This window comes from Lycorma delicatula, chromosome 12, assembly GCF_047948215.1.
Source record: "Lycorma delicatula isolate Av1 chromosome 12, ASM4794821v1, whole genome shotgun sequence".
Lineage (NCBI taxonomy): Eukaryota > Metazoa > Arthropoda > Insecta > Hemiptera > Fulgoridae > Lycorma > Lycorma delicatula.
Genome location: NC_134466.1, coordinates 68,814,983 through 68,841,553, shown reverse-complemented (window position 1 = coordinate 68,841,553; position 26,571 = coordinate 68,814,983). Strand labels below are relative to the sequence as shown.

General features: G+C 33.1%; 1 protein-coding gene across 3 annotated transcripts in view; it reads left to right on the top strand.

The window, feature by feature from the left end:
* LOC142333416 (uncharacterized) overlaps positions 1-26,571 on the top strand; it is a 319,340-nt gene that overhangs the window by 217,078 nt on the left and 75,691 nt on the right. For all 3 annotated transcript variants that reach the window (XM_075380474.1, XM_075380475.1, XM_075380476.1), the window contains exon 3: positions 20,319-20,446. In XM_075380474.1, coding sequence (XP_075236589.1) covers positions 20,319-20,446 — 128 coding nt within the window. The remainder of the gene's footprint in view (positions 1-20,318; positions 20,447-26,571) is intronic.

Genomic DNA, 26,571 nt, shown 5'->3' with positions numbered 1-26,571 from the left:
TGACAAGAAACCTCAACTTGAATTATCCTGTTTGTTAGGATGATACCGAATGTAACATGTTATATCTACGTCAGAGAGAAATACCAGGACCCCCTTCGGCCACATTTCAGGGCATTTAACTTAATATAATCTTCCTTACGTAACAGCAATATGAAATGAGCTGTATCCAGAGATTTTGGTGACAAGTTTAATGCATTCAACCGAATCGGTTTGTTAAAATAGTAATAGTCAGTTAGTTGAGTAGTTAAAAATATAGTAGTCACTGTACTTTAAACTAAGTTCTTAATCCTCTCAGAAGACGTCTTTTTGAATCGAGTAACAAAGAAGCAAAAGCAATCTTCGATTTTACCAAACCTTAATTTGAAGTTCCGCAATCGACTATAGTCTTTTTATGTCTCTTATTCTCAGACTCTTTTACTCTCTTGCCGGACTTTACGTCAGCCAATCAGTAGCTCGAGTAGCTGTTTTAAATACAGCTTCAATATTACGTTATCTTTCATCAATTCCTAAATTTTGTTTGATGAAAGAACTGACATTTCTCTACTTTTTCCTCTAACTTACTGATCAGGCCAACAAACAATTTTGGGACTAGGTCATCTCACCGACATCTAGATAAAATATTGCCCTCATTATTACCGCCGTTCGCAGGGGATGAAACATTCAAAATACTACTCGACGCTACTCGGGAACCAAACGAGGACTAACAGCAGGAGTTCCATAATTCTCTTGGTAATCGGGAACAATTAAAACACGGATAACTACTCTGTCCTTCTCCATCAAGATATCGAATTCTTATCCTTTACGCTAACACAACCGGGATACAAAAACGTTTTACAAGGCAACCTTTTCTGTCAGCTATAAAAAGGTTTCACTCAACATTTAAAGGAGACATCCCGTTAGAAATGAAACTAAAACTAACCGACGTAAATTAAAAACTTCATACGGCATACAGTTTCACCAGTAGTTGTGCAAAAATAGAAATATTTATAATGGTAATTTTTAATTTTTAACTACGGTACTTTTTAAATGTCAAACTGGAAAATGTTAATAAAATCGTGTCAGTTTTGCTTTTAAAATAATTTACTTGTAAAGATTAATTTTAACAGCAATAAATTAAGATATATATATATAAACCAAATCGAACAACAAATCATTTATTTTAAAAATCGAGGCTCCAACCTACTACAATGGAAAAAATAGTTCTTTTTATTTACAATTTACTTTGAGAGATGCATTTCAACAAAGCATAAATGTAATAAACATAAGGTAAATAACAATCGACACAATTTACGTGGAGAAAAATGTTTTTAGGAATTTTAACAAAGATTTCCATTACCGGTAAAAAAGATAAGAATTTAATCTGAATTATTAATCACTTTAATCAACTTTTTCATAAAAAAATTAACTTTTTTTTTTAATTTCTTGAATCAATTTAAAAAACGGTATTTTTAAATAACGATTACTTTAATTCATTTTAAAACTTTAATAAAGTAAAAGCTGTTTTGAGGTTTAGAATGAAAATTTTACTAAATTATGGTTTTATAGTATGAATGGATGACAAATAGTATACTATTACTCTACATCCGTTAAATATCACAAAAAAAATTGGGAATTCACTACAAGTGGACGAAAAAGTAGTACTTGATTATAGGGTAATATCTAAAAAAAATTGATTTCAACTAAATAACCAGGATTTTTTATTTTTTTTTTTATTTTCCCCGCCTCCCTCAGACGAGGAAACTCAGCTCTGGGGGATGCCATTGTCTCAAACCACCTGGGCAATAACCAAGCCGAGCCCAGGCAGCCGGGACTCTGTCTTTTCTTGCCACGCATCAAATAAGGAGACTCCCGAGGGGGACTCCACCGGGACTTCGGTCTTTACGTTGCCTCGCCCAAATGGGGAACCCCTGAAGGGTTAAATAACGGGACTACGGTCTACGTCTTTCCCCCCGACGGCTCCTGAATGAGTCCCCGCCCGATCATCGAAAGTAAGACGCCGGAACATCCCACCCCTCCCGGACGGGGCTGTCCCAGACTGGGATCCAGGTGCAGCAGCAGCCGATCCTCATGCCACGTGAATAATTTTGCAACCCCGTCCTTCACGGGCGTGTCCATGCACATTACAGGAAGAATATCTGGCCTCCCGGCGACAGTCCTTTCTGACGTGGTCAGTTCTCACAATTAAAACAGTGGCCGGTACGGTCCGGACCGCTACACAATTTTGCCCTACGCCCCGGACGCCAGCAGCGGTCCTCCAGGAATCGCCAATAACTAAGATTACAAATTTAGTTGTTTACGTTAGTTCATGATGTGTCGCGTTCAGTTTGATATAAGGCACAATTTTTTTTTTTAAACCAATATTTATATTTTATTATTTTATATTTAAATATTCTTTTGACTGTCAAAATCGCCGTTAAGATTTCATTGAATGTCATTTACATTAAGGGAAGCATTCCGGTTGGTGGACAGGCAAATTTAGTTAAAATGTTCAATAAGAAAATGTTAACTGACATACCGTTTTAATTACTTAATTGATTTGAATACTGTAATCTAATCGATTAATAAAAATATTAAATTTGTCGCGAGGAATCTCAACTTCCACCCCTTCGTAAAAAACACATACCTTTACACATGCCTTTTATATATATATAAAAGGCATGTTAGTATGTGTGCCCGGTAAAGACCAAAAAACTAATGGACCGATTTACGCGCGGGCAAAAGGGAAAAAGGTGGAAAGAGAAAAGGGGAAACGGGAACGGATAAAAAAGAAAATGGGAGAGAGATAAGGGAGAAGGGTGAAAGGGAGAAGTTGGAAAGCGAAAAGGGGAAGGAGAATAAGTGAAAGGTAAAATTTGTGAAGTTTAGTTTTTAATTTTTTTATCAAATGTTCAATTGTGTTCATTTAATCTCTCTCTCTCCCACTCTCTCTTCTCTCTCTGTATATATATATATAATAAATTTTAATATCCAGACAGTCCAGTGATATTTATCAAAATAAAGACCAATATAAATATTTCTGTAATTTTTCACGGTTTTTTGTTAAATATTTTTCGGTCGTCCCATCTTAAATTTCGACTTGCTATTGCTTAGAAAGTAAAAATTTACAGAGAGATTACAAAAAAGAAATTTCTCTCTAAAAAAAAAAAAAAAAAATGTACAGATCCGTTTGACGAAGACAAAGAGAGTTTTGTTGAAAAAACATAAAGTAAATCTATATATTAAAAATATAAGTTTTGTGGTTCAAATTCTAGTAAAAGTTAGTCTCTTTTTATGTTTTTTTTCCAGGGCGAATAACGCTTTTGCGTTATCATCGATCTGACACGATGTATTTGTTGTTAAAAACTAAATGTTAAAAATTTACAATTAAAAACTAAAATCTAGCGACGTAAAAATACATCTTAAAATGAAAAATCTTGTAGTGTATGTTAAAATCGCAATAAAAACACAAAGAAATATCACACTATATATCTCAATTAAGAAAGGGAGTCCGACAAGGATGTTCCCTATCGCCGTTACTTTTTAATCTTTACATGGAACTAGCAGTTAATGATGTTAAAGAACAATTTAGATTCGGAGTACAAGGTGAAAAGAAAGATGCTACGATTTGCTGATGATATAGTAATTCTAGCCGAGAGTAAAAAGGATTTAGAAGAAACAATGAACGGCATAGATGAAGTCCTACGCAAGAACTATCGCGTTAAAATAAACAAGAAAAAAACAAAAGTAATGAAATGTAGTAGAAATAACAAAGATGGACCGCTGAATGTGAAAATAGGAGGAGAAAAGATTATGGAGGTAGAAGAATTTTGTTATTTGGGAAGTAAAATTACTAAAGATGTACGAAGCAGGAGCGATATAAAATGCCGAATAGCACAAGCTAAACGAGCCTTCAGTAAGAAATATAATTTGTTTACATCAAAAATGAATTTAAATGTCAGGAAAAGATTTTTGAAAGTGTATGTTTGGAATGTCGCTTTATATGGAAGAGAAACTTGGACGATCGGAGTATCTGAGAAGAAAAGATTAGAAGCTTTTGAAATGCGGTGCTATAGGAGAATGTTAAAAATAGATAGGTGGATAAAGTGACAAATGAAGAGGTATTGCGGCAAATAGATGAAGAAAGTAGCATTTGGAAAAATATAGTTAAAAGAAGAGACAAACTTATAGGCCACATACTAAGGCATCCTGGAATAGTCGCTTTAATATTGGAAGGACAGGTAGAAGGGAAAAATTGTGTAGGCAGGCCGCGTTTGGAGTATGTAAAACAAATTGTTGGGGATGTAGGATGTAGAGGGTATACTGAAATGAAACGACTAGCACTAGATAGGGAATCTTGGAGAGCTGCATCAAACCAGTCAAATGACTGAAGACAAAAAAAAAATATCTCAATCAAGATAATAAAATTACCACCTGCTTTACGGGAAATGGCATAAATAGCTGCCTCAAATATTTGAATATAAACGGACAGACCTAACAAATCGCAATAAAATACGTATAAGATAAACTATAAATATAAGATAACTTCGTTTCATTATAAAATAGTTCGCATGTCAGTCCCTATTTAATTGCGACGCGATGCCGCATAACACACGCAATTCATATGGATGTGATGCACTGTTGTTGGCAGTCGTCTGTTTGATTCATAGGATATCCAGGAAAAGCTAGTGTGCCCGATTCGTAAATGGAGATAATAACACCCTCTCGATGGTTTTTTTCTGCATGTGGAGCTCCATAGTGATACAGTTTTGTTAATTCGATGAAATATATTATTAAAAGTAACCTCCCATTCGCTTTGCAACTAATTGTGAAATACCCTCCTCAGGATAGAGACCAGATCGTTAGAAGCAACGCGATCGGTGAAAGTAGACAGAAAACAAGCGTCTTTTGTCGCCTTATCCGCGCGTTCATCGTCTGAAATTCCTATATGTCTGGGGATCCAGCAGAAGCTAACTGTTGTATTTCGTCTAATCGTTCGCGAAATAACACACTGAATCTTACAAATAATAGGACGTTTGGAATACACGTCGCTAATCGCCTGTAAGACGCTCGTGGAATCCGATTAAACAAGAACATGTCAAAATTTTGGACTAATAACTTTAATGGCAAAGAGTCTGCAAAGAATATAGTGATGATGCTGGGAAGGCTTAACCGAAAAATCACAACTGACAGAATCAACCATTTTTTTTCTAGAACCGTCCGTATAAATTGTAACATCAGGATTCACGAAGTTTTTTTTTTTTTTTTTTTACTTTTAAGGCCGCAAAGGACCACAGTAGTCAGAATAATTGAACTCTTTTTTGCCGATCTTTTGGCCTTTAAGTTCTTAGCTTTTACTTTCTCCTAATATTTAGTCGTTCTTAATGATTTTGCTTTACGATCCTCTTCTGAATAAACCCGTTTTGTATAATTAAAAGTTCTTACTTTAAAGTTGGTATTCGGATCTTTAATAACAAATTTTATTTTTTCAGATTTATTAAATAAATCTTCGTAAGTCAAATTTAATTCTTGCATGTCTTCTTTAATTTCTTTGAGCCATTGTAAGATAACCAGATTTGTGATTTTTTTTTTAATTGCCAAAGATCAAACCAGTAATTAACGAGAGAAGGTTTCCAAGGGGAATAATAAGACGGAGCAACAGTAATTTTATATTTAGAACAAAGAAAAGGCGGTGAGCTCTGATTTCTAGTAAAACAGTAGAACTCGGATGTTCTTGATGCGGAATCAGATGTCGGTTACCGCATCAAACGTCGGTTGATTTATACGGATTTGAATACTCGACGGTGGATACCGGTGTATTTTGGTGGTTGAAATTCAATTAATCTTGTTAGATTAGAACGGCCGACCGTTCCTGAGATGTTTCTCAGGAACGGTCGGCCTTTCTGTTTTTCTTTCTTTTTTTTATTACCTCCGGTAATTACCGTTCAGATAATACTTGAGAGGATGATATGTATGAGTGTAAATGATGTGTAGTCTTGTACAGTCTCAGTTCTACCATTCCTGAGATGTGTGCTTAATTGAAACCCAACCACCAAAGAACACCGGTATCCACGATCTAGTATTCAAATCCGTGTTAAAATAACTGCCTTTACTAGGACTTGAACGCTGGAACTCTCGTCTTCCAAATCAGCTGATTTGGAAAGATGTATTCACCACTAGACCAACCCGGTGGGTAGGAACGGTCAGCCTAAGTCTGTTCAAGATTACACCTCAATTACATATCGCACATCCATCGGATCTCATCGGGTCGTTTCTGGTGGGGAGTCGCTTGTTCTTCATTAGTTAAACATCAGTTTCTACACGAATATAAATCGTTTTCTTTTAAACTGATAAATTGTTTTTTTTAATTCCTTAATTTTATTTTAAAATAGCAATTTATTTGTATTACGATCAAATAAATACATCTGTTATTCGGCAAATATAAAAAATACGATTTATTAATCAAATTAACAGCAGTGATACAGCGTATAAGGAAAATATTATTTAGCTTTTATACTCTGCTTACATCGTTTGTTTTTATAAACGATTGTTATTTCATTTTTATAGACAAAATTCGTGACTCACCCCGGTTGTTAAGAATTACGGGAAAGATTGCGATATAACATTAGATGTGCAGATTTAAAAAATAATAGTGTAACTTCATATACATGTGCGTACTATTAATTAATTGATCGATCGATCGATCGATTAGTAATATTAAAAATAATATATTCGTGTTTATAATATAATAAAATATTTAATAATAAAAACACGAAAAAAAAATAACTCTTTAAAGAGATGAAAGTCGTACAAGTAAAATATATGTATAAAAATAGGTTTAATCTTCAACGCACATATCGTACTATTATCGGTAACCGGGCCTCATACATAATACAATTACATGCAGATTATATATATATATAACATAATGTTTTGTAATTGAAACGTGTCTTAAAGTGATTTTAGCCCTGAAAACAATTGTGATATTAGAAAAAAATTATTAAGTCAAAGACCTATGTCTAATATCAAGGTTATTTATTAAAACGAAACGAAATTCAATTATATTTACAACCAGTTTGACGTTTTTCTAATCGAATGTAATTCTACAGCGCGCGTATAATACTCAGTAATCAGTTAAACAGTATGCAATTAACATCTGTTGACACAGATAATTTATACACGATTACTATTATTATAATAATATTATAATTTATTTATTTACTTTATAATTTATATAATTATGATTTTAATCTTCTAGATTACTTTTTTTAATTTTATCAAAAATTTAAAAAATAATTTTTATATTGTTACAAATATATATATATACGTTAAAAAAGGAATATTCTACAAATGGTACGTAAAATAAATTATGTATTTCTATTTATAATAATTTTTAAAAATTATAAAGATTATTATTTTTTCTTGAGATTTAATTATAATTGCAAACAGTAATTTCAGGAATATCTAATTATTCTATTCGTTTAAGCTAACACTGATTTTTCCTTTTTTTATATTCATTAAAAGTAAAATATAATATATCGTATAAAATTGAATATTACTTTTAAATTTTAAAAATCTGATATGGACACCACATGACTTCCTTGTACGCCTGTTAAATTACATGTACACATTTTTAAAAGTATATAAAATTTCATTTCACTAATAACTTCTGTTTTTTTTTCATATTTTTTTATTTTATTGTTATTTTTAAAATTGTTATTTATTGTAATTTTTTTTAACCACAGGTTAATAATTATTAATAAATCAATATATTTAAATTAAAAAAAGTTGAAAAAAAGGGAAATGAAGTCGAATTCGAACCGATGTGCCATCCCGTTGAAAAATCAAAATTATCAATCACTAATCGTTAAAATTTACAATCGATCAAAATCATTAATTAAAATTTTATTTGGCTATAACTCTGGAACCGATGAAAATAAGTACCGCTTACGATATATCGTTGAAAATCTCATGAGGGCTTATTACTGCAGTTAAGTCCAAAATCAAAATTTTTGGATTTTGGGCTTTTTTGAACATTTATGGTCAAGATGATTGCAATGAAAAGGGGAGGTGAACATCTAGATGTTACAGTACTAAACTCAAAATATCAACATCCTACGGTTAATCGTGTTTGAGTTATGCGAGATACATACGTATGTACCCCGAAACTAGTCAAAATGGACATAGAGATGGTCAAAATGGATATTTCCGTTGAAATCTGAGAACCGAAATTTTTCGCGATCACAATATTTCCTTTACTTTGTACAAAGAAGTAAAAATAAATAAATTAAAAAAAATAAATTCTATGTTTCGACAATATTTTCAACTTTCAAACGGAAGCTTCTTTGGAAATTGTTTTAAAAAAAAAAATTCTCGGTGAGTTTTGAAGATGATCCGGAATATAGGTTCAAAATTAACTGGATTTCATCACGAGTAATTTAACAGTTTTACTAAATAAGGCTGCATTAAAAAAAATAAATTAATAGAACGTTATTAATCTACGTGAATTATTAGTAAACAATTTTTTTGTATTTTTTGTTATAATCAAAACAAACCTTTGCATTTACGTACTGTGTAATATCCGTAGAACTGTTTCGTTGCAAATTACAACCGAAATATTATTTTATTTTTCAAACCGGAATGTTACGATTACTGCGTAAGGTTTTACAGTTAAGAATAATAAGGAATATTCTTGGAATCACCATTCAGAATAGAATATTCTTGGAAAAGGTATTATCAATAAAAAAAAACCGTTTTTGGTGTTTGGAATCTTTCTTGTGTACGCGTATTGCTTGACCAAACTCGTCAAACACATGTTCATACGTACTGTGTGTATGTGTACATCAATGTACACAATCTGTGTCTGCCTGTGTGTTCATCGGCGTTGAAATTCACAAAGAATAATTTTTTTCGGTTATTAAAGGATCTTCATAGGAGAAACTTATCAGATCAACATGAAGTCCGCCGACGAAAATTTGGAAAATGTTTACGTATTAAGTCCCATAACCCGCGATACCTCTAGGTAAATCGAGACAAAACACCATCCGTGGCGATAAACGACACCTACATGAATATTATTCATTCTTTGCCAACAGTAACAGGAAAAGACCGTTTCCTGTTGTCTTCTTCATCGAATGGAACATAAAATTCAATATAAACACGCCAAACTCACCAAAATATTCACCGCGTTCACACTGTTCTGCCTAAGAATTGATTATTCTGTAATGACAATCATTACCTTGAAAGAGTAAGAAAGCATAATTTGTACCACTTATAGTTTTCTTTTCTTCGACTTTAAAATCCTAGGTGAAATTTATTTAATGATCATTTACTTTCTTTTTTTTCCTGTTTAGCCTCCGGTAACTACCGTTTAGATAATACTTCAGAGAATGAATGAGGATGATATGTATGAGTGTGAATCAAGTGTAGTCTTGTACATTCTCAGTTCGACCGTACCTGAGATGTGTGGTTAATTGAAACCCAACCACCAAAGAACACCGGTATCCACGATCTAGTTTTCAAGTCCATGTAAAAATAGCTGGCTTTACTAGGACTTGAACGCTGGAACTCTCGACTTCCAAATCAGCTGATTTGGGAAGACGCGTTCACCACTAGACCAACCCGGTGGGTTAATGATCATTTACTAGATGGAGAAAGATATACGTCACGATTCCTTTGGATTTGGTTTCGAGCCGTCACCCACCCAAAAATTTCAAGTCCTTCAAAACATCCGACAAAAAACATCTCTTCTACTCCATTTTTTCTCGATCGCGATCTTTAATACATGTCAACTGCAATATCATTCATTTTCGCAGGCTGTAAGTTCAGATCATATTTTTTTCCAATCTTTGTTGTTTTCTACATTTAAATGCTTTACAATTAAATCTGTCCGTTTTTTGAAGGCTTATATTTCTTTGCTAAACAATTTCCGTACTTGCGGTGTGAAAAAATAACGACCGTTCACGATCTGCCAGTCATATCAAAATGATAGCTTTTGCAAACTGATAGTTTGTAAAAGCAAGTTAGCTTTTTGCAAATGATAGTTTGACGTTATATTAACACACACACGCGCGCGCGCGCACACACACACACACACACACACACACACACACACACATATATATATATATATATATATATATATATACAGAATGATTTTATAACCAAAAATAAGGAAAACGTTTCATGTAAACATAGGCCAGAAAACGCTTCGTTAGCGAGTTTCGGCTAGCGAAACATTTAGCTCTGTTTTTTTTTACTTTTGTGAAATTAAACTCTACTAAAATTCTTGGGGTAGAAATAGAAAAGTAAATTTGGTGTATCCTTCTAATTTTGATCTAATAAATCTAATAAAAGCGATCACAGACCTCTATCTAATTTAGGTTTTAAGAAAAACGGGGTAAAACTCGAAAACCTTTTGTCGAAAAATATACTTTTTTAGGTTTTGAATAAAAAATAACTTTGTTAATTTACAAATAAGCAAATAAAAATTTTTAATTAACATTGTAGAGAATTTAATTTTGAGAAAATTGACGTAAATTTAATGTCTATTTATAATTAAACTGAAATTAGAGAAGTTCAACTTTAATTAGAAACAAAACACACAAACAGTATCGGAAAAGCGATGCTATTTACAATTTACATAAAAATGTTAAAAGTTTTTTTTAAATTTTTTCCTTTAAACACCCCCTAAGGCAACCGGTTCTGCCGTTAGGTAAAACAGTCACCTCGGAGTGTCGTGGCAGCAGTCTATGCCCGCTATAGCTAGCCCCTTCTGGGGCATTCCCACCGGGGTGTCCCCAACTTTACTAGAACACATCTACTTTCCTCTTACGGATAGCCGATATTCCCTTCTGCTAAGAAGTTACCCATCCCGTCCTTACTCTAACGGTTCCAGATGTGCGTTTCGCACATCCTTCACTTCGCGACCAGCTCGTACTTTGAAGATTCTTTATGCCATCCGGGAGTCCCCGGGAGACCGGGAGTCCCACCCCTCCACTCTTGAATGTGGACGAACCCGAACATCCTAGGCAAAAAGACTACCTCCTTGGCCTTGTACGTCGCAACGTTTCGACCCTTTTTTTTTTAATTATAAAAATTAGCTAAAAGTTATAAAAATAAATTTTAAAGACATCCATCTAAAACGTATTAAAAAAATTTATTTTTTTAAAGGTTGTCAAAAACAGTTGATCAACAATTAAGTTTTATCTAGCGTTTGAACAGCGTTTGTGCTGTTATTGTTAGATCAGTCATTCGCAGTGGGTAATACCACAAATTTGTTTTCAAAAGGAGTAGTGACAGACATGTTGTTAATTTATGGTAAAAATGGATCGGCTGCTGTGCGTGAATAACAGAAAAATGATCAAGATCGAGCAGTACCGAATCGTAAATATTTCAGGATTTGGATAAGCGAGTTCGAGAAGCAGTTTCCGAAATCTATTTGACGCTGGTGAACCTTTTATGAGAACCTTTTTATCGCATTCGCAGTGTTGAATGCGATACAATTATCTGCTACCTCAAGGCTAGAAGGTTGTAACAGCGGTTTCATGTCTCTCAATCAAGTGTATGGCGATCGTTACGGGAGCAATAATTATACATATTCCATAAAACACGCGTAGAAGGGTTATTATTACCTGATTTTGATAAATTGTTGAAATTCTGTCGATGGTTAATTAGAAAATTTGATTACTAATGAATCCAGTTTTACAAGAAATGGCAATGTAAATTATAGAAACACACTTGGGCAGAGGAAATTCCCCATGAGACTGGTACAAGTCATTTCCAACGCACTTTTGGGTTTAAGGTATGGTGTGATCTTTTTGGTGATAATCTGATAGGGCCTTTTTTCTTACCACCAAGGCTCAGTTGAGAGCCTTGGCGGAAAACTTGCGTTTTTTGCAAACAAATCGAATGGGACTTCTGGAAGATATTCCACTTGAAGATGTGGTTTTTCAATGACGGCGCACCTGCTCACTGCTATCTTGAGGTGATGAATCATTTAAATAACAGATTAGTAAGCGATGGATTGATCGAAACGGGCCACTAAAATGGTACGTTCCGATCTGATGCCGACGTTTTCCTTTATGGTTGGATGAAGTCGTTAGTCTATCCGCTCGTATCGGCTTACAAGATGAATTTGAGACATCGTATAATTAAAGGTGGAGTTACTATTAGGAATAATGGTGCTATTAAACGTGCCCGGCTAGTATGGATTCGCTGAGCTGAAGTACGCATTGAACAGATTGGCGGCCACATTGGGCAACTGCTTTCAAGAAATGTTTGCGACTTTATCAAGTAACCATTTTGTTTGATATTTAATAATTTTTAGAAAAAATCCAAAAATTATGTAATTTTTTTTTTTATCTATATTTTATTCATTGTTTTTCTGTTTCTGATTAGTTTTCTATAAGTTTTCTAAGTTGTTCTTAGATCGGAAAAGCGATACGATCGCTTTTCCGATCCAGTTTGTTTGTTTTGTTTCTATTTCAAGTTGAACTTCTCAAATTTTTATTTAATTTTAATAGACTTTTGTTTTTCTTGATGATATCGTCACATAAGCTTGAAGCTTGTGTGTGGGATATGGAAATGTAACGTATAAAAAATTCCGTGCCTGACCGGGATTCGAACCCTGGACCTCCGGATTAAAAGCGGAGACGCTACCACTCGGGCCATGGAAGCCGGAAATTTATTTATTTATATCAATGTTTTATAAATCTGAACCTACGGCTGCCAAGGGTAACTTTAGTTAGCAACGCGAAAATAAACTTGTTTTTTTCTCTCTGTCGATTTCCCCGCACCTTGGAGCCGGATTCACGACCAAGCATAAGCTCAGTTCCAAGGGGTGCCATCGTCTCAAACTACCACGGAAGGGCACAAGGCAGCCGGGACTGGGTCTTCCTTGCTTGCCATGCCTCGAATAATGGGATCCCAAAGGGATCCCCTCACCGGGACTCTGGTCATAACGCCTCAACGAGAAACCCCAAAGAGATTCCCCGCCGGAACTATGGTCTTACTTTCCCCCCAACGGAACCGCAAGAGAGTCTCCACCCGATCATCGAAGATGAGACGCCGAAACCTCCCACCCTTTTCGGATGAGACTGTCCGTTGCAGATACCAGTGTACATATTCATGGTGCTGGAGCAGCTGGGGCAACCTTTCATCCTCGACCTTCGGGTGCATGTCCGTGCGATATACATAACAGAGAGTGAGATTCCTGTGTGCGGTTCTCCTCACGTGGCCGGCCATACAACGAGAGTAAACTTAAATTACGATTAGTCCACTATATACAACGGAAAATTAAACAAACGTAATAACAGTAACGAAACACAGAACAGTAATTACAAAGAGGAAAAACGTGTTACAGAACACTAGTAACAAGCTGACAAAAACAAGTCCAATTTCCACCACGTCACTTTCAAAACACCTTACATCAATGTTTTCAGAATTAAATTCTCTACAAAGTTAACCAGAAATTTTTATTTCTAAACCTGTAAATTAACAAATTTATTTCATTTAAAACCTCAAAAAAGTGTATTTTGTTACAAAACATTTTCAAATAATTCTTCGACTCGACCAGTCTTCATCAAATTTTCACATTCACAACTTCAGATATCATACTACAGATATTTAGGTTCAATTAAATTTATTTATTAATTTTGGAGATTTTCGAGCCGCAAAATATTACGCTTAGATTTATAATTAAATATAAATCTAAGGAAATCACAATTTAAATGACAAGCACTTTCGTACTCTTCATACCTCAACACGTAAGGAATATTCTTCCCCCCCCCCCCAAACTCTCAAACCTTGCGCCCGAAATTTATTCCGTATTTTTCTTCTTCGATAAGTCGGTAAAAAATAAATATATTTTGTTGTAATTGATCACTAATGAAGCAAGGAATAATTAAAATGATACGACGAAGTAAATTAACTAAAATGATAGATGAGGATTTTGAACCGAGAATTGAACTTTAAAATTACTAAATTCCAAGAAATATTTCTACGCTTAGAAATTACAGTAAATGAAAAAAAGATAAAAATCTAGTTTCAGATAATTATTCTAAATTTAATTATGTATCCGGATGATGTTGATCGAATATTTTACCATTAATCAAAAAACTATAACTAATCGGAATTGAGCAATAAAATACCGTTAATTGTTACTGGAACAAAGGTTTTCTCCGTTTTAACAAAGCGTCCATTACCGGTTTTTACTATGTTATCAATTTTGGATAAATCAATCACTGTTTTTAAAAAATAATATATTTATGACATAAACAAAAAAGATTTACGTATATTATTTTATTGTTTATTTATTGTTTTATGTATATAGTATAACAATGGAAGTTACGTATCATATCATTCGATTATTAATTAGTAATCTTTCATCGAAGCTATTATCTTATTTTGCTGATAATAAAAACTACCTTGAAATTTTTAAATATTCATTTTATGTCACGTTTACATGTTTTGTGTGCGTGTAGGCGCGTAAAAGAATTTACATGTAACACGATGATGATTAATAAATTCTTTTTCCATTGGTTCTAATTAAATTTTGTAATTATTACCTGTAAAACAAAAAAAAAAAACTTGTTGATTTTAAGGTTATTTAGACTATTAAACTTCTATTACTATATATATATATATTTTTTTTTTTTGTTTGTTAAGACTTGTCTTAACCGTATTCAATATTATATGAGAAATAAAACTTTTGAGAAAATCCGAAATCCATTTTAAACAATTTCTACTGTAAATTACGATATTGATGCTTCGCAAAATCAGAATTCTGATTTGTATCAAACCCACCAAAATGCAGTGCGATATACGACCGCACAGATAATATAAGATTTATAGAGTAAGAATTATTAATTTCAGAGAAAGTAACAAGTAAATCATCGTGTACTTCAAATGCTTTTCATATGCATTAATAATAAAAATTTGGATAAGTAATTTAAAACAAAATATTTACATAAATTACGTGATAGCAGCGCACGCGGTTCTGATTCGCACAAATTAAATTGTATAGCCGAAATGTAAAATCTACGTCCTTTAGTTATAATACACTGAACTATTTTCCATGTAAATGTTCAATTATATATCTTCCAGTTGACATTCGTTTTTTTTTTTTATAATTTTGGGTCGGTGAAAACAGTATCTAATGAATCTCTCATGTGGTATTTAATTCGAAATCTTCCCTTTACCCGTAACAATTGTTCAATTGTAACTATTGTTGAAACTATATGTTCGACCGCCCAACTCTTGGGGGCCAGAACCCCCTAAGAGTCCAGGCCACCCTGGAACGATCAAGGGGAAAATTGGCCACTAACAAGCGGTGAAACAATGCGGCAAGAGCCGCATTGTCGGACCGTGTTAAAGTTCCTTGATGCGGTTGCTTTGTTCAACCGACATCAGTAGTTTGCCTAAGAGAAAAGAATCCTACCGCACTGCTGTGGGAAGCTAACCTAGAGATATATATGGTTGACCACCAGCCAATTAAGGCTCCAAGCGGTTAAATGGTAGACGGGTACTTGCTGGCATTCAGCGGCCTAGCCGTGGCAACGAATTGCTGTCTTTGACGAGATAAATTTAATTATTGTTTTGTGATTTTCATAGATGTTCATACCTCTAATTTAACGCTTGAAAGTTAAGTCGAAAAAAAATTAATTGCAATACTTATTCTAATTTATTTACACTTTTCATTTTATTTTTATTTAAAATTTAGTATAAGCCGACAAAAGGTTGGCTCTTACGAAAAACAAAACGCAGAGGGAGAAACTGCGTCTTCATAAAAATAACAAAAATGACTGTAATGAAACGATATAAGTACTACTACTACCAAGGGTGAGCTAAGTTCGAATTATAATTAACTCTTTATTTGGATTTTGCGGATTGGACTTTCATATATCAGAATATCATTAGGGTATATATCGCGGCATAAAAATTCGAACTACCAAGGGTGAGCTAAGTTCGAATTATAATTAACTCTTTATTTGGATTTTGCGGATTGGACTTTCATATATCAGAATATCATTAGGGTATATATCGCGGCATAAAAATTCGAGTTTAACAGTTATATGTGTACATTAATCAAAACCCTTTTATTATTCTCTGTTAAAAAAAAGCATCTTCTATGCTCTTTTACTACGATAAATTAATTAATTTATCCCTGGTTCGAATCCCGATCAGATATGGCATTTTCACACACGTTACGAATCATTCATTTCATCCTCTGAAGCAATAACTAACGGTGATCCCCGAGGTTAAAAAAAAAAAATTCATTTCGAACGAGTCATAAGATATATTGAACCCCTCCTCATTATACAGAATACGTACGGTACTCTGTAAGGTATTATTTTTTATTTGTTTAATAATAAAGTGTACCAAAAAAAACAAAAATTATAATATTGATTAGATTAGATTATCTTTTCTAAAGATTATATTAGATTATAAATCTTGGGTCGGTAAACCAAATCATTAAATAAAAAAAACATTTTTTTAAATTATAATAAATCTAATATAAAAACAAAATGGATTACACAGTAAACATAAATAGAAGATAATTTAGGTTTCGGCAAAATAATATGTATAAAGTTTATTTTCGCAAGACCACAATGAAAAGCACGGAGCGCGCTTTCATATTCAATATCTACATAAATTCTTAAAACATGACAAAGGTTTTGATCCAAAATGGAAATGACAGCTACAATATACAATATCTAGTTAATCGCTTTGAATGAACTAAAGGTAAGGTAAGGTGCAAAATAGAACTGAGATCGCACCCCTTTTCGTTGGGTTTTGCGAAAACGGACAACATTATACATATTTTTTTGTTAAAAACAAAATTACCTTCTATTTATGTTTATTTGGTAATCCATTTTTTTAGATTTGTTTTAAAGCAATTTAATTTTGTTATTTTTATTACTACGAGTTTAAATATTTACGGGAGTAAATCACGTGCACGCTTCGTATCCCCGTATCGGCCCCAGTCAATTGTTTCTCATCGATCTAAGGGATCGAAACGCAATCTATAACCGCCACAAAACAGATGATAACTCGACAGATAAAATAGAAAGACACAACAGCAGGGATAATTGTCCAGGTTCTGCACTTAGTAGGGAGAAAACAAAGTCCCACTATCCTTGCGTTCCTGATTGATCGACTACATCGATATTCATCCCAAAATTCTACTACTTTTGCGCTACGTGTACTTGCATATATGTGCATTACTCTCCACCGTCGACGCATGTGTACTTTTTCTTTCTTCTGTTTAGCCTGCGGAATAACCGTAAGATATTACTTCAGAGTATAAATGAGGATGATATGTATAAATGTAAATGAAGTATAGTCTTGTACATTCTCAGGTCGACCGTTCCTGAGATGCTAGATTAATTGAAATCCAACCACCAAAGAACACCGGTATCCACGAAATAGTATTCAAATCCGTATAAAAGTATCTGCCTTTATTAGGATTTGAACCTTAGAAGTCGCGACTTCGAAATCAGCTGATTTGCGATGATAAGTTCACTTCTATACTAACCTGGTGGGTCCTACGCATGTGTACTATCCGTTAACCGGAACGAAATTGAGCTAAAGAAAAACATGTAAGAAAGGCCTTAACTTCCTAAGATGAAAGTACCTCCCCCCCCAAAAAAAAAGAAAAAAAAGCAAGGTTTTTTAATTTTGCTGGGTTTTTCACTTTTCTGTTTTATTTTGAACAAAAAAAAAAATTAGGCGTACTATTGAAGACACTTTAAATACTGTTTGTAAATCGGTAAAACTTAGTTACTCCAGCCGAGTGATATAAGTAATCTAGGTAAAACGCATCGATTTTCACAGAAAATATTCCATTAATTTTTGTAATATCTCCCCGAACTTCCTTATAACTAACTGTGGTGCATATAAAGTTAATACAGGTCTATCTAACAGATTTTTTTCTTTGAGAATAATATTACTTAATAAACATCTTTTTTTAAAGAATAGAGCACAGCTTTTACTACAAGATCTGAATTTCACATTAAACTTCGACTAGAAGAAGATAAATGGTTTACATTTTTCCTATTAAGCCTGATATGGATTTAAGAAAAGGCTATTCAATTTTCTAAAGCGATTAGTGTTTCGCGTATACATGCCTACCCTACTCGAGTTTCATTTTCTAGTTTATACCGTAAGAAATAACGTTTTTTTTTTTTTAAATCAAGTTTTAATGAAAGCTATCTTGCGTTATACCTATACATGGTTAAATCAACATAACAACGTAAATTTTAACGTAAAAATATTTTTAAAAACCCTTTATTTTTAAAGATTTACAGCTAAAATTATGTAAAGGTAGGGATTTAATCTCTGGCAATAATAATTCGATTACTTTTCGAATTCGGTTTTACGATTTGTAAAACCTTTTTTTCTACGGCTGTATTATACCGTTAGAATTATACGGCTGGAACCTGTACCATAATGAGGATCATTATGGTTTATTATGAAATAAATTTTCATTACGGAACACATGTTCAGCTAATTAAATGCCTACTCTTTTCAACAGCTTACCGATTAGAGGCGGGTATAATGTTTAATAACTGTCAGCTGTTTTTTTTTTACTTTAATTTTAATTCGATTTAGTAGTTAAAAAGGAGGAGAGGTTAATTTGAAAGTTCATCGATAGGTAACTAAGATTCTATATTATACTGTTTATCCTTTTGTTAATTATGTCAGATTCTGAGGAAGAAATGTTTTTAACACAGATCGATATTAAGCAAAAGGCAGAACTTATGATAAAACTTATCGCCAAGAAAGGTATTATTTAATAAATATTTTGAAAAAAAAAGATTATTCCGTAAATAATGTATTTTATACTTTTCCTATTTTTAGCCTCCGGGAATTACCGTTCAGGTGTTACTTCAAAGGATGATATGTATGAATGTAAATGAAGTATAGTATCTTGCACAGTCTCAGTTCGACCATACCTGAGATGTGTGGTTAATTGAGAACCAACCACTAAAGAACACAGGTATCTACTATCTAGTATTCAAATCCACATAAAAGTAGCTGCCTTTACAAAGACTTGAACGCTAGAACTCTCTACTTCCAAATCAGCTGATTTGGGAAGAAGCGTTTACTACTAGACCAACCCGGTGGGTTGAATAATGTATTCTACCATTGATTTAAATCAACAATTCCAGTATTTTCTCAGTCGTAGAAAAAAATACGGTATACAATTAATGCTCGTAAAATATAATGCTCGCTTACGAAGTTTACGACATACTTAAAGGCTCGTCTCGTAACTTACTTCACACTCGTGCATTAATGGCTATTATTATACTTGGCTCATTACACTATTATGATTCTTATAATTAAAAAAAACTCTTAAAATTTTACATTCCATCTTTGCACTTAGCAAGTAAGTCGAAGTTTTGATCCTTTTATTCTGCGGAAACTACAAATTTCAGAGAAGGGGCGTTCTTAAAAAGTGTATTTTCAAGAGGATTTGATTATTGATGTTAAATGATAATTTGAAAGACAGTTTTCGGTTTCGCCTGGCAGCTGATTAGCTGTGCGTCTGCGGGAGGTCCAGTGAAATGAACACCTGATATTTGACTGCCCTGCTCTTTGGTGGAGGGAGGGGGTGTCAGAGACCAGTTCACCCTGGAACAGTGGTGAAGGGGGAAAATTGGCCACTCACAAGCGGTGAGTCAATGTGGCGAGAGCCGCATTTTCAGACCGTATGGGAGTTACTTGATGCGGTGGCTGACTACTAGCCAATTAGGGCTCCAAGCGTTTCAATATGGTGGACAGGTACTTTCTGGCATTCAGCGACCTAGGCGTGGCAGCGAAATGTTGTCTAGACAAAAGTAAGTTTTATTTTACGGATGTCATATATATTTTTAGTAGTTGACAGGGTGCGCCTACCCATTTTAGTAAATATATGACACAAGTGAGCTGTTGGCCTCGTAAGCCGGTGGTGTATGACACCGCGTTTAGTCCGCTCACGCTGTTAGGTAAGCTCTAGAAACTATTAAGGACACTGGTCGCTAAACTGCTTCGAGGCTCAGTAGCCGTTTGTGGTACAGACATTCGTTCTTATGCATTAGGGCGACGAATGGGAGAAATGCCTAGCAAACCAATAAATAAGATAGCTGTTGTCGATCAGCTGTTTAAAACTGATGCCAGGAATACCAACTTATAAATAAAATAATATAGTTCTTATGTAGGTTTATTTCTAACTACATCTACTTGCTTCTAATTGTTAATGTATTTATTAAACTGTTAAAATTTATTTTAACTAGTTAAGAAATAATTAATTATATGATGTTGACTTTTGCTTATCTTTTTGTCTTTTTAAATTTCAACAGCCCGATGTATGGTCGTGGAGGCGTTGGTTATCCGGGCACACCGATCCCGCAATATTTTTCATCATCGAGTCCAACTCCGGCCGGAGATGTTTCATCACAAGCAACCCAAAACTTATGGAATTCACAAGGTAATTATCATTATTATTATTATTATCGTCGATTAAAAGAAGAAAACAAAAATAGATACTACGTACATTAAGTCGTAGTGGGCAGTCCGAGTCGTTAGTTTAAGTGGTATAGATTTTTTAACAAAAAGATAATAATATAATTTTATTTACCTTTTATTTTCTTATGCATGATTTTTCATAGTTTGTGATCGTTTCGCCGATATCATTAAATGCTGATAGTACGAAAATATTTTTTTCTTTTACACCAGTTATAATTTTGTATCTTAAATTATCCTCACTTCTTTTGTATTTGCTTGTTTTGAGTAAGTTTTTATTACAGTTATTTTACATAAAACCAATTATTATATTGTACATCTGATACTAGAGAACCGGTTCTAATTTATTTCTTAATTTAAGTTACAAAAATTACAGCATGGCTTCATTTTATCCTCCGAGCAAAAATCAGGGCGACAATTTTCGCAAGCTCAATAACTCAGAAACGAAGCGTTATCGGACAAGTTTTTAAATGAACTTCTATATTTTAACCTGTAGAATACGTCCTAAAATCCTTTCGTTTCTTCGTCAGATATCCGGTGAGAATTAACGGTTATATACTTAAAGATTAATGACCTGAAGTAAAATTAAGTGGTACTCAAAAATAAAATAACAAAAGAAAAACTAACAGATTTCCATTTCCAGAAGAAAATAGGTTACGATCGGCGATTCAAATATACGGTTATTTATAATGGTAATTTCGATGAAATGTAGCTGATTCGACCCTACACGTGGCATTTTCATTCTTCAGTACCGGACTGAACAGTGAACATCACTTTCATAGAAAGCCACTGATTTGTGTCACCCGTACCTCAGTTGTATTAATTGACGCGAAAAAACGACTTAATATAAACCTATAAATCTTTGTGTCATTTCTTTCGAAAAGCAATGCATCATATTCACTATCACGTTAAAGCGGCCGAATTAAAGCCAAAATAATAAAAACTTCTTAACATATCTTTTCTCTGAAAGTTTTTTCCCGGTTGCTACGGTAAGAAAAAGGTTTACCAATAAGACTGAATGTCATATATATTCCGGTAAAGTTTGCATCGGGATCGGTTATAATGGTTGCAGTCTATGTGGTTCCATCATGTATATTAGAATTATTATTGTACGAATAAAATTCATTCCAGGTAATCCATTTAAAAATTATATTTTATCCCCTATATCACGAAAAACAATTGTTTTAATCTGCATCCTAAACGAAGTAAGCCTAAATTATCCAGAAATGGATCAAGTGATATAAGTACGCTACGATTAGAAATAGTTTGACTATTAAATGAATAATAGATATTATCTTCAGGCTTATAGCCATCTAAATTAGAATAATTAATTTTTTGGTAATTGGGTTCAGAGAAGGAAGTGAGTGGACATCCTATAAGAAAGTGTCCTGAAGATAGAGGTTTTGGTTTTGTCCATTTACACGACGCATATGAAATTTAACGCTTTTGATTGAGCTTTCCCATAAACCACCAAAATGGGGTGAAGAGAGAGGTACGAATGACCTTGTGTAGTTGTGAATATTTGTACGTCTGCTTTTTAATTTTCTGAATTTAATGTATACTATGTTCGGTGAAAAAACCAACGAAAAACTATTTCTTATTTATCCTAATAACCCTGGCGTAGTAGGATGCTTCTTAGTCTTTAAGAATAGCTACGTCGTTTCTAGGAGAACCTTGTTATTCGCATCAAGTCACCGAAAACCATCACAGGTACGGCAAAATAAAAAACTTTCTCATCGTACGCATTAAAAATAGAATATTTAATTAAAAAATATCGATTTTGTACAGACGATTTGGTTACTCTAGGGGAATTCTCCTAGGGGAATTCCGTTAGACCCCTAAAAAGTTAACACTCGACACGACTAAAAATAAACGCATATTTGACGTACAAAATATCTAGTAACTAAGAAGATTTCATAAGTATTACTCGTCCGATTTTAGCGGTGCGTAAACTAATAGGCAAAGTAATATTGCTGGGATTCTAAAAAGCGTGTCGGTATTACTGATAGTAGATCGGTGGGGACAGAGTACCGCGATTGAACGACGTTGATACTAAGAAAGGTCGCTCGCCGTTCCGGCAATCCATTTCCACCCTGCGCGTCGATTGGGCTTTGACAAGGAATATTTTTAATTGGAATTTGAACCTTAGCTGTAAGTAAATTACAGAAGAACTAATTAATTTATCATCTAACTGTGCTATAGAATAAATAATTTAAACACAAAACCATTAGAAAATTGACGTAGATAAGATAGATATACTTTCTATAGGTGTTTAAAAGAGTTTCAACAATGCAAAACATATTTTAAAAAATTGACCTATTTTGTCTTTCAAAAGGTTTAACTTTTGTTCGTTGAACTAAATTTTTTTAATTATCATGATATAGTATATTTCCGGAAAAAAATGTCATACAAAGAAATAAGTAGGATTAATATTAGTTCATATGACATATACGTTAGTACATTTGACAGTTACGTTAGTTTGACTACGGAAAAGGTTGTTTCTTCATTCATTTAGTGGATTATTGATTGATCTTACCACAATTTTCCGTTTTTAGTTCTTCAAATTTCGTAATCTTTTATATACCTGTTACTCATTTCCTGTGACATTTAATCGTATGTTAGCTTAAGACAGTCGACTGAAGTAAGTTATATTTCCTCCGCTTTTCTCTTCGTTCTACAAATTATTTTTAATCAAAATTCAACCGAACGGTTTGATGCAATCCACCACGATTTTCTATTCTGTTCTAAATTTTATTTTTACTTAAACATGTATCGTTACAACGGATTTTTCCGACTCTCTAAGTTCAGTCGAGTATAATTATATACAGATGGGCAAGAGATAATCTGTAAGATATCTGAACTTGTTGTTTTGTCGGTACTTTAGTTTATGGGGAAAGCGTTTTTTTTTGCAAATGTTTAAATTAATTAACGGAAAATTGTTGATAAATAATTTGTTGTTTCCGAAGTCCCCAAATCGCTCGATCGTTTGTAAGCAGAACGTTTGTATCCGAAAGGATTAAAGTTATAATCTAAAAATAATTGTTTCTTTTCACCGGTTATAAGTTAAAACAACGTTCTATAATTCGGTTTAAGTTGAAAATTAAATCTACGGAACCGGTAAATATTTTATGTTATTCGGATGAAATGTTTCCGCAGGCTCGACCAAATCGGCTAAATAATCTAATGAGCAGGACAGGAATTTCATTAGGTGGTGCTGTTTGCTTCGTACGGGTAGAATTTATTTATCTTTGTTTACGACTTTGCAAGTTTTACGTAATTTTGACTCGCCTACGAAACCGTACTGCGGATAAAAAATCGTTACTTCTTTTAGCGTAAACGTGCATACGCGAACTGAAAGTTTGCCCCTCGCCAATTATTGCGTCTAGTGTAGTAGTCATTGTGTCGTACTTGTCTGTTTGGTTTATGTTTTATATACAAATGTGTTATGTTAGTAATCGTATGATGTCTTCCGGTAAGATAGTACAACAAACCCCGCTCGCCAGTCCCGCCGAAGCCAGCCGACAGTTCGGTCGACAAAGACAGGGAACAAACCTTCCATTCGTTTTTGTATAAGTCGACGATATACGAACCCGTCCTCAAACTTTCTTCCTTGTGTAAAGGCTTGCGATTAGCCGAATGCAAAAAAATGGCTGTGGAATACGATTATTTATCCTAACTCCTCCTGAAATACACGTAGATTTTTCCTATTTCGCTTTGTTTGATCGATAGATTCTAAATTTAGATGTTTTTAAATATTTTATGGAACAGTTTAATTGTTTTACCGGAAAAAAAAATTAAATTGAAAGTAATGAGAACTTGGGAGAAAAAATGGATGTCAAAGGATTCTAACGCTTATTGAAATTATACTAGTTTAATATAACCGTCGATAAAACTAGTTATAATACAAAATTTAATTTTGTATTATATAAAACGACGCTTTAACTGTTACGTTAACATGTTAAACTCCTTCCTGGAAGGAAAAAATAATAGGCTGTAAGAAGAAGCAAACGTTCATTTATATCGTTATCAAAGGAACTGCGACATAGAGTTGTTTAGGCTTGTGGCTAACTGGAAAACAAACTATTAGTAAGCAATAAAAAAAAGAAGAGATTAAATACTCTACAAATTTCATTAATTAAATTTAACATATATATCTGTCTGTTTTATTTTCAATCAGTTAAAATTAGATACAATTACTGTTATGCTTAATTCTCAAATTCAGAATTTCATTATTATTGTCTTTTTTTTCTATACATTAAAAAGAAACTTGTAAACAGTACACGCGATAAATAAATAAGAACAAATTTTTAACCATAACGCATTGTCTTTTTTTTTTTTAAAGGTTAATGAACTTTAAAACAATTAGGCATATTTATAGATAACCAACCTACTATTAAAAAAAAAGCTCATTAACTTATTGTCCCTTGGTAAGAGGTATGAAAAATATATAAATAAAACACTATATTTCTACTGTATTTGAAAGAGCGAAACGTTACATTTCATCGAAAAAATATTCTATATTATCTCATAAAATACTTGAATTTGTATATAATTACAGGAAATATTGAAAAACCTTAAAATATTATTTTTTAAATATTTTTACGGCTGAGAGTTTTTTCTTTTAGCAGTACTACATTTTGGGTTGAAATTTCATAGCCGTTTCTATTTTTTTTTTTTTTTTTTTTTTTTTTTTTTTTTTTTTTTTTTTTTTTTTTTTATAAATAAAGAATTGTAAATATATAAAAATAGAATCCGTTGAAAAGAAATAAAAATTGTTTTAAAATAAAATAATATAGTTTAACATGGTTAAACGTAATAAGTTAATAATGTACTAACACTCCATTAGATTAGTGCACGAGGTTGTAATTTCAAGAACGGTTAAACAGGAGAAAACAAATATATGTACTATTTATATAAAAATATTTATTATTTTTATTGCTTTTAATAGCACTTACATGGAATTTATTAGACTGGTAAATTTTAATTCGATAAACAGTGACGCAAACTCAAAGTAGTATCGCCGAGCTGACAATGTAAGTTATAAAGTCACCGCATTTACGTCTGTGAGACTAACAGTTAGGGAGTTATTCAGGCAGGACGATATAAACCTTTTCGTTACGCTACAAATTTCTGTTCTGGTACCCGTATGTTTCGGTACGATTTTAAAGACGTTTCACATAAAAAAAAAAAAAATTATATATTTCTGTTATATAAAAGAGAATGAATGTCCTGACCGATTCATTGACTCATAATCAACGTACAACCAAAACTATTACAGGTAGAGACATGAAATTTTCAGGGTACCTTTGTATCTCTTAAGTAGGCGTACACTGAGAAAGGATTTTGCAAAATTTTGATTTTAAAGGGTTCAAATCGATAAAAAAATAAATTTCGTGTTAACAGCGCTATCTGTTGGATGTAAAAGCAACATACGCTATACTAAATATTTTACGATTCCATTGCAACGTTTCCGATATGTGTCCGCTATAGACTAAAAACACTACTGGACCGATTTACGCGCGGGGAAGAACGGAGAAAGGGAAAAACGGGAAAGAGGGAAGAGGAAAGGAAAATGTGGGAAAGGGAAGTAAGGGAAAGAGAAACGGGAGAAAGAAAAGGAAAACTGGAGAAAACGGGAAGGGAGAGCGAAGCGAGCCATGACCCTCTGATCGTGACGGGAAGCGCAAGTAACCATAAAGCACGAGCGAAGCCGCGATGGGGATGCTATATTTGGGATTGTAATAATTTTTTTTTTTATCTTTCTCGAACTATTTTAATTCATTCATAAAATGGATTGGTCTAAGAAATATTGTTCAATTTTCTTATCTTCCTTTCTTTGTTTTCCTTTATTTAATTTTTGGGCAACAATTCATTGTATTACCGTATATTCCTTCAGTATTTTTCATAAAAAAAATTATTTACCGTTTTATCAGGATTTAATGAAAATATAAATATAATAATATTGTCGATTAAATATTTTTTATTTATGAAAAAATAAGTTTGCTATTAAAAAAGCATTGCGAGTAAAGCTACATCAATATTGTGGGCGAACTCGCGACGGGATATGCTAGGAAAAAAACACTTTATATA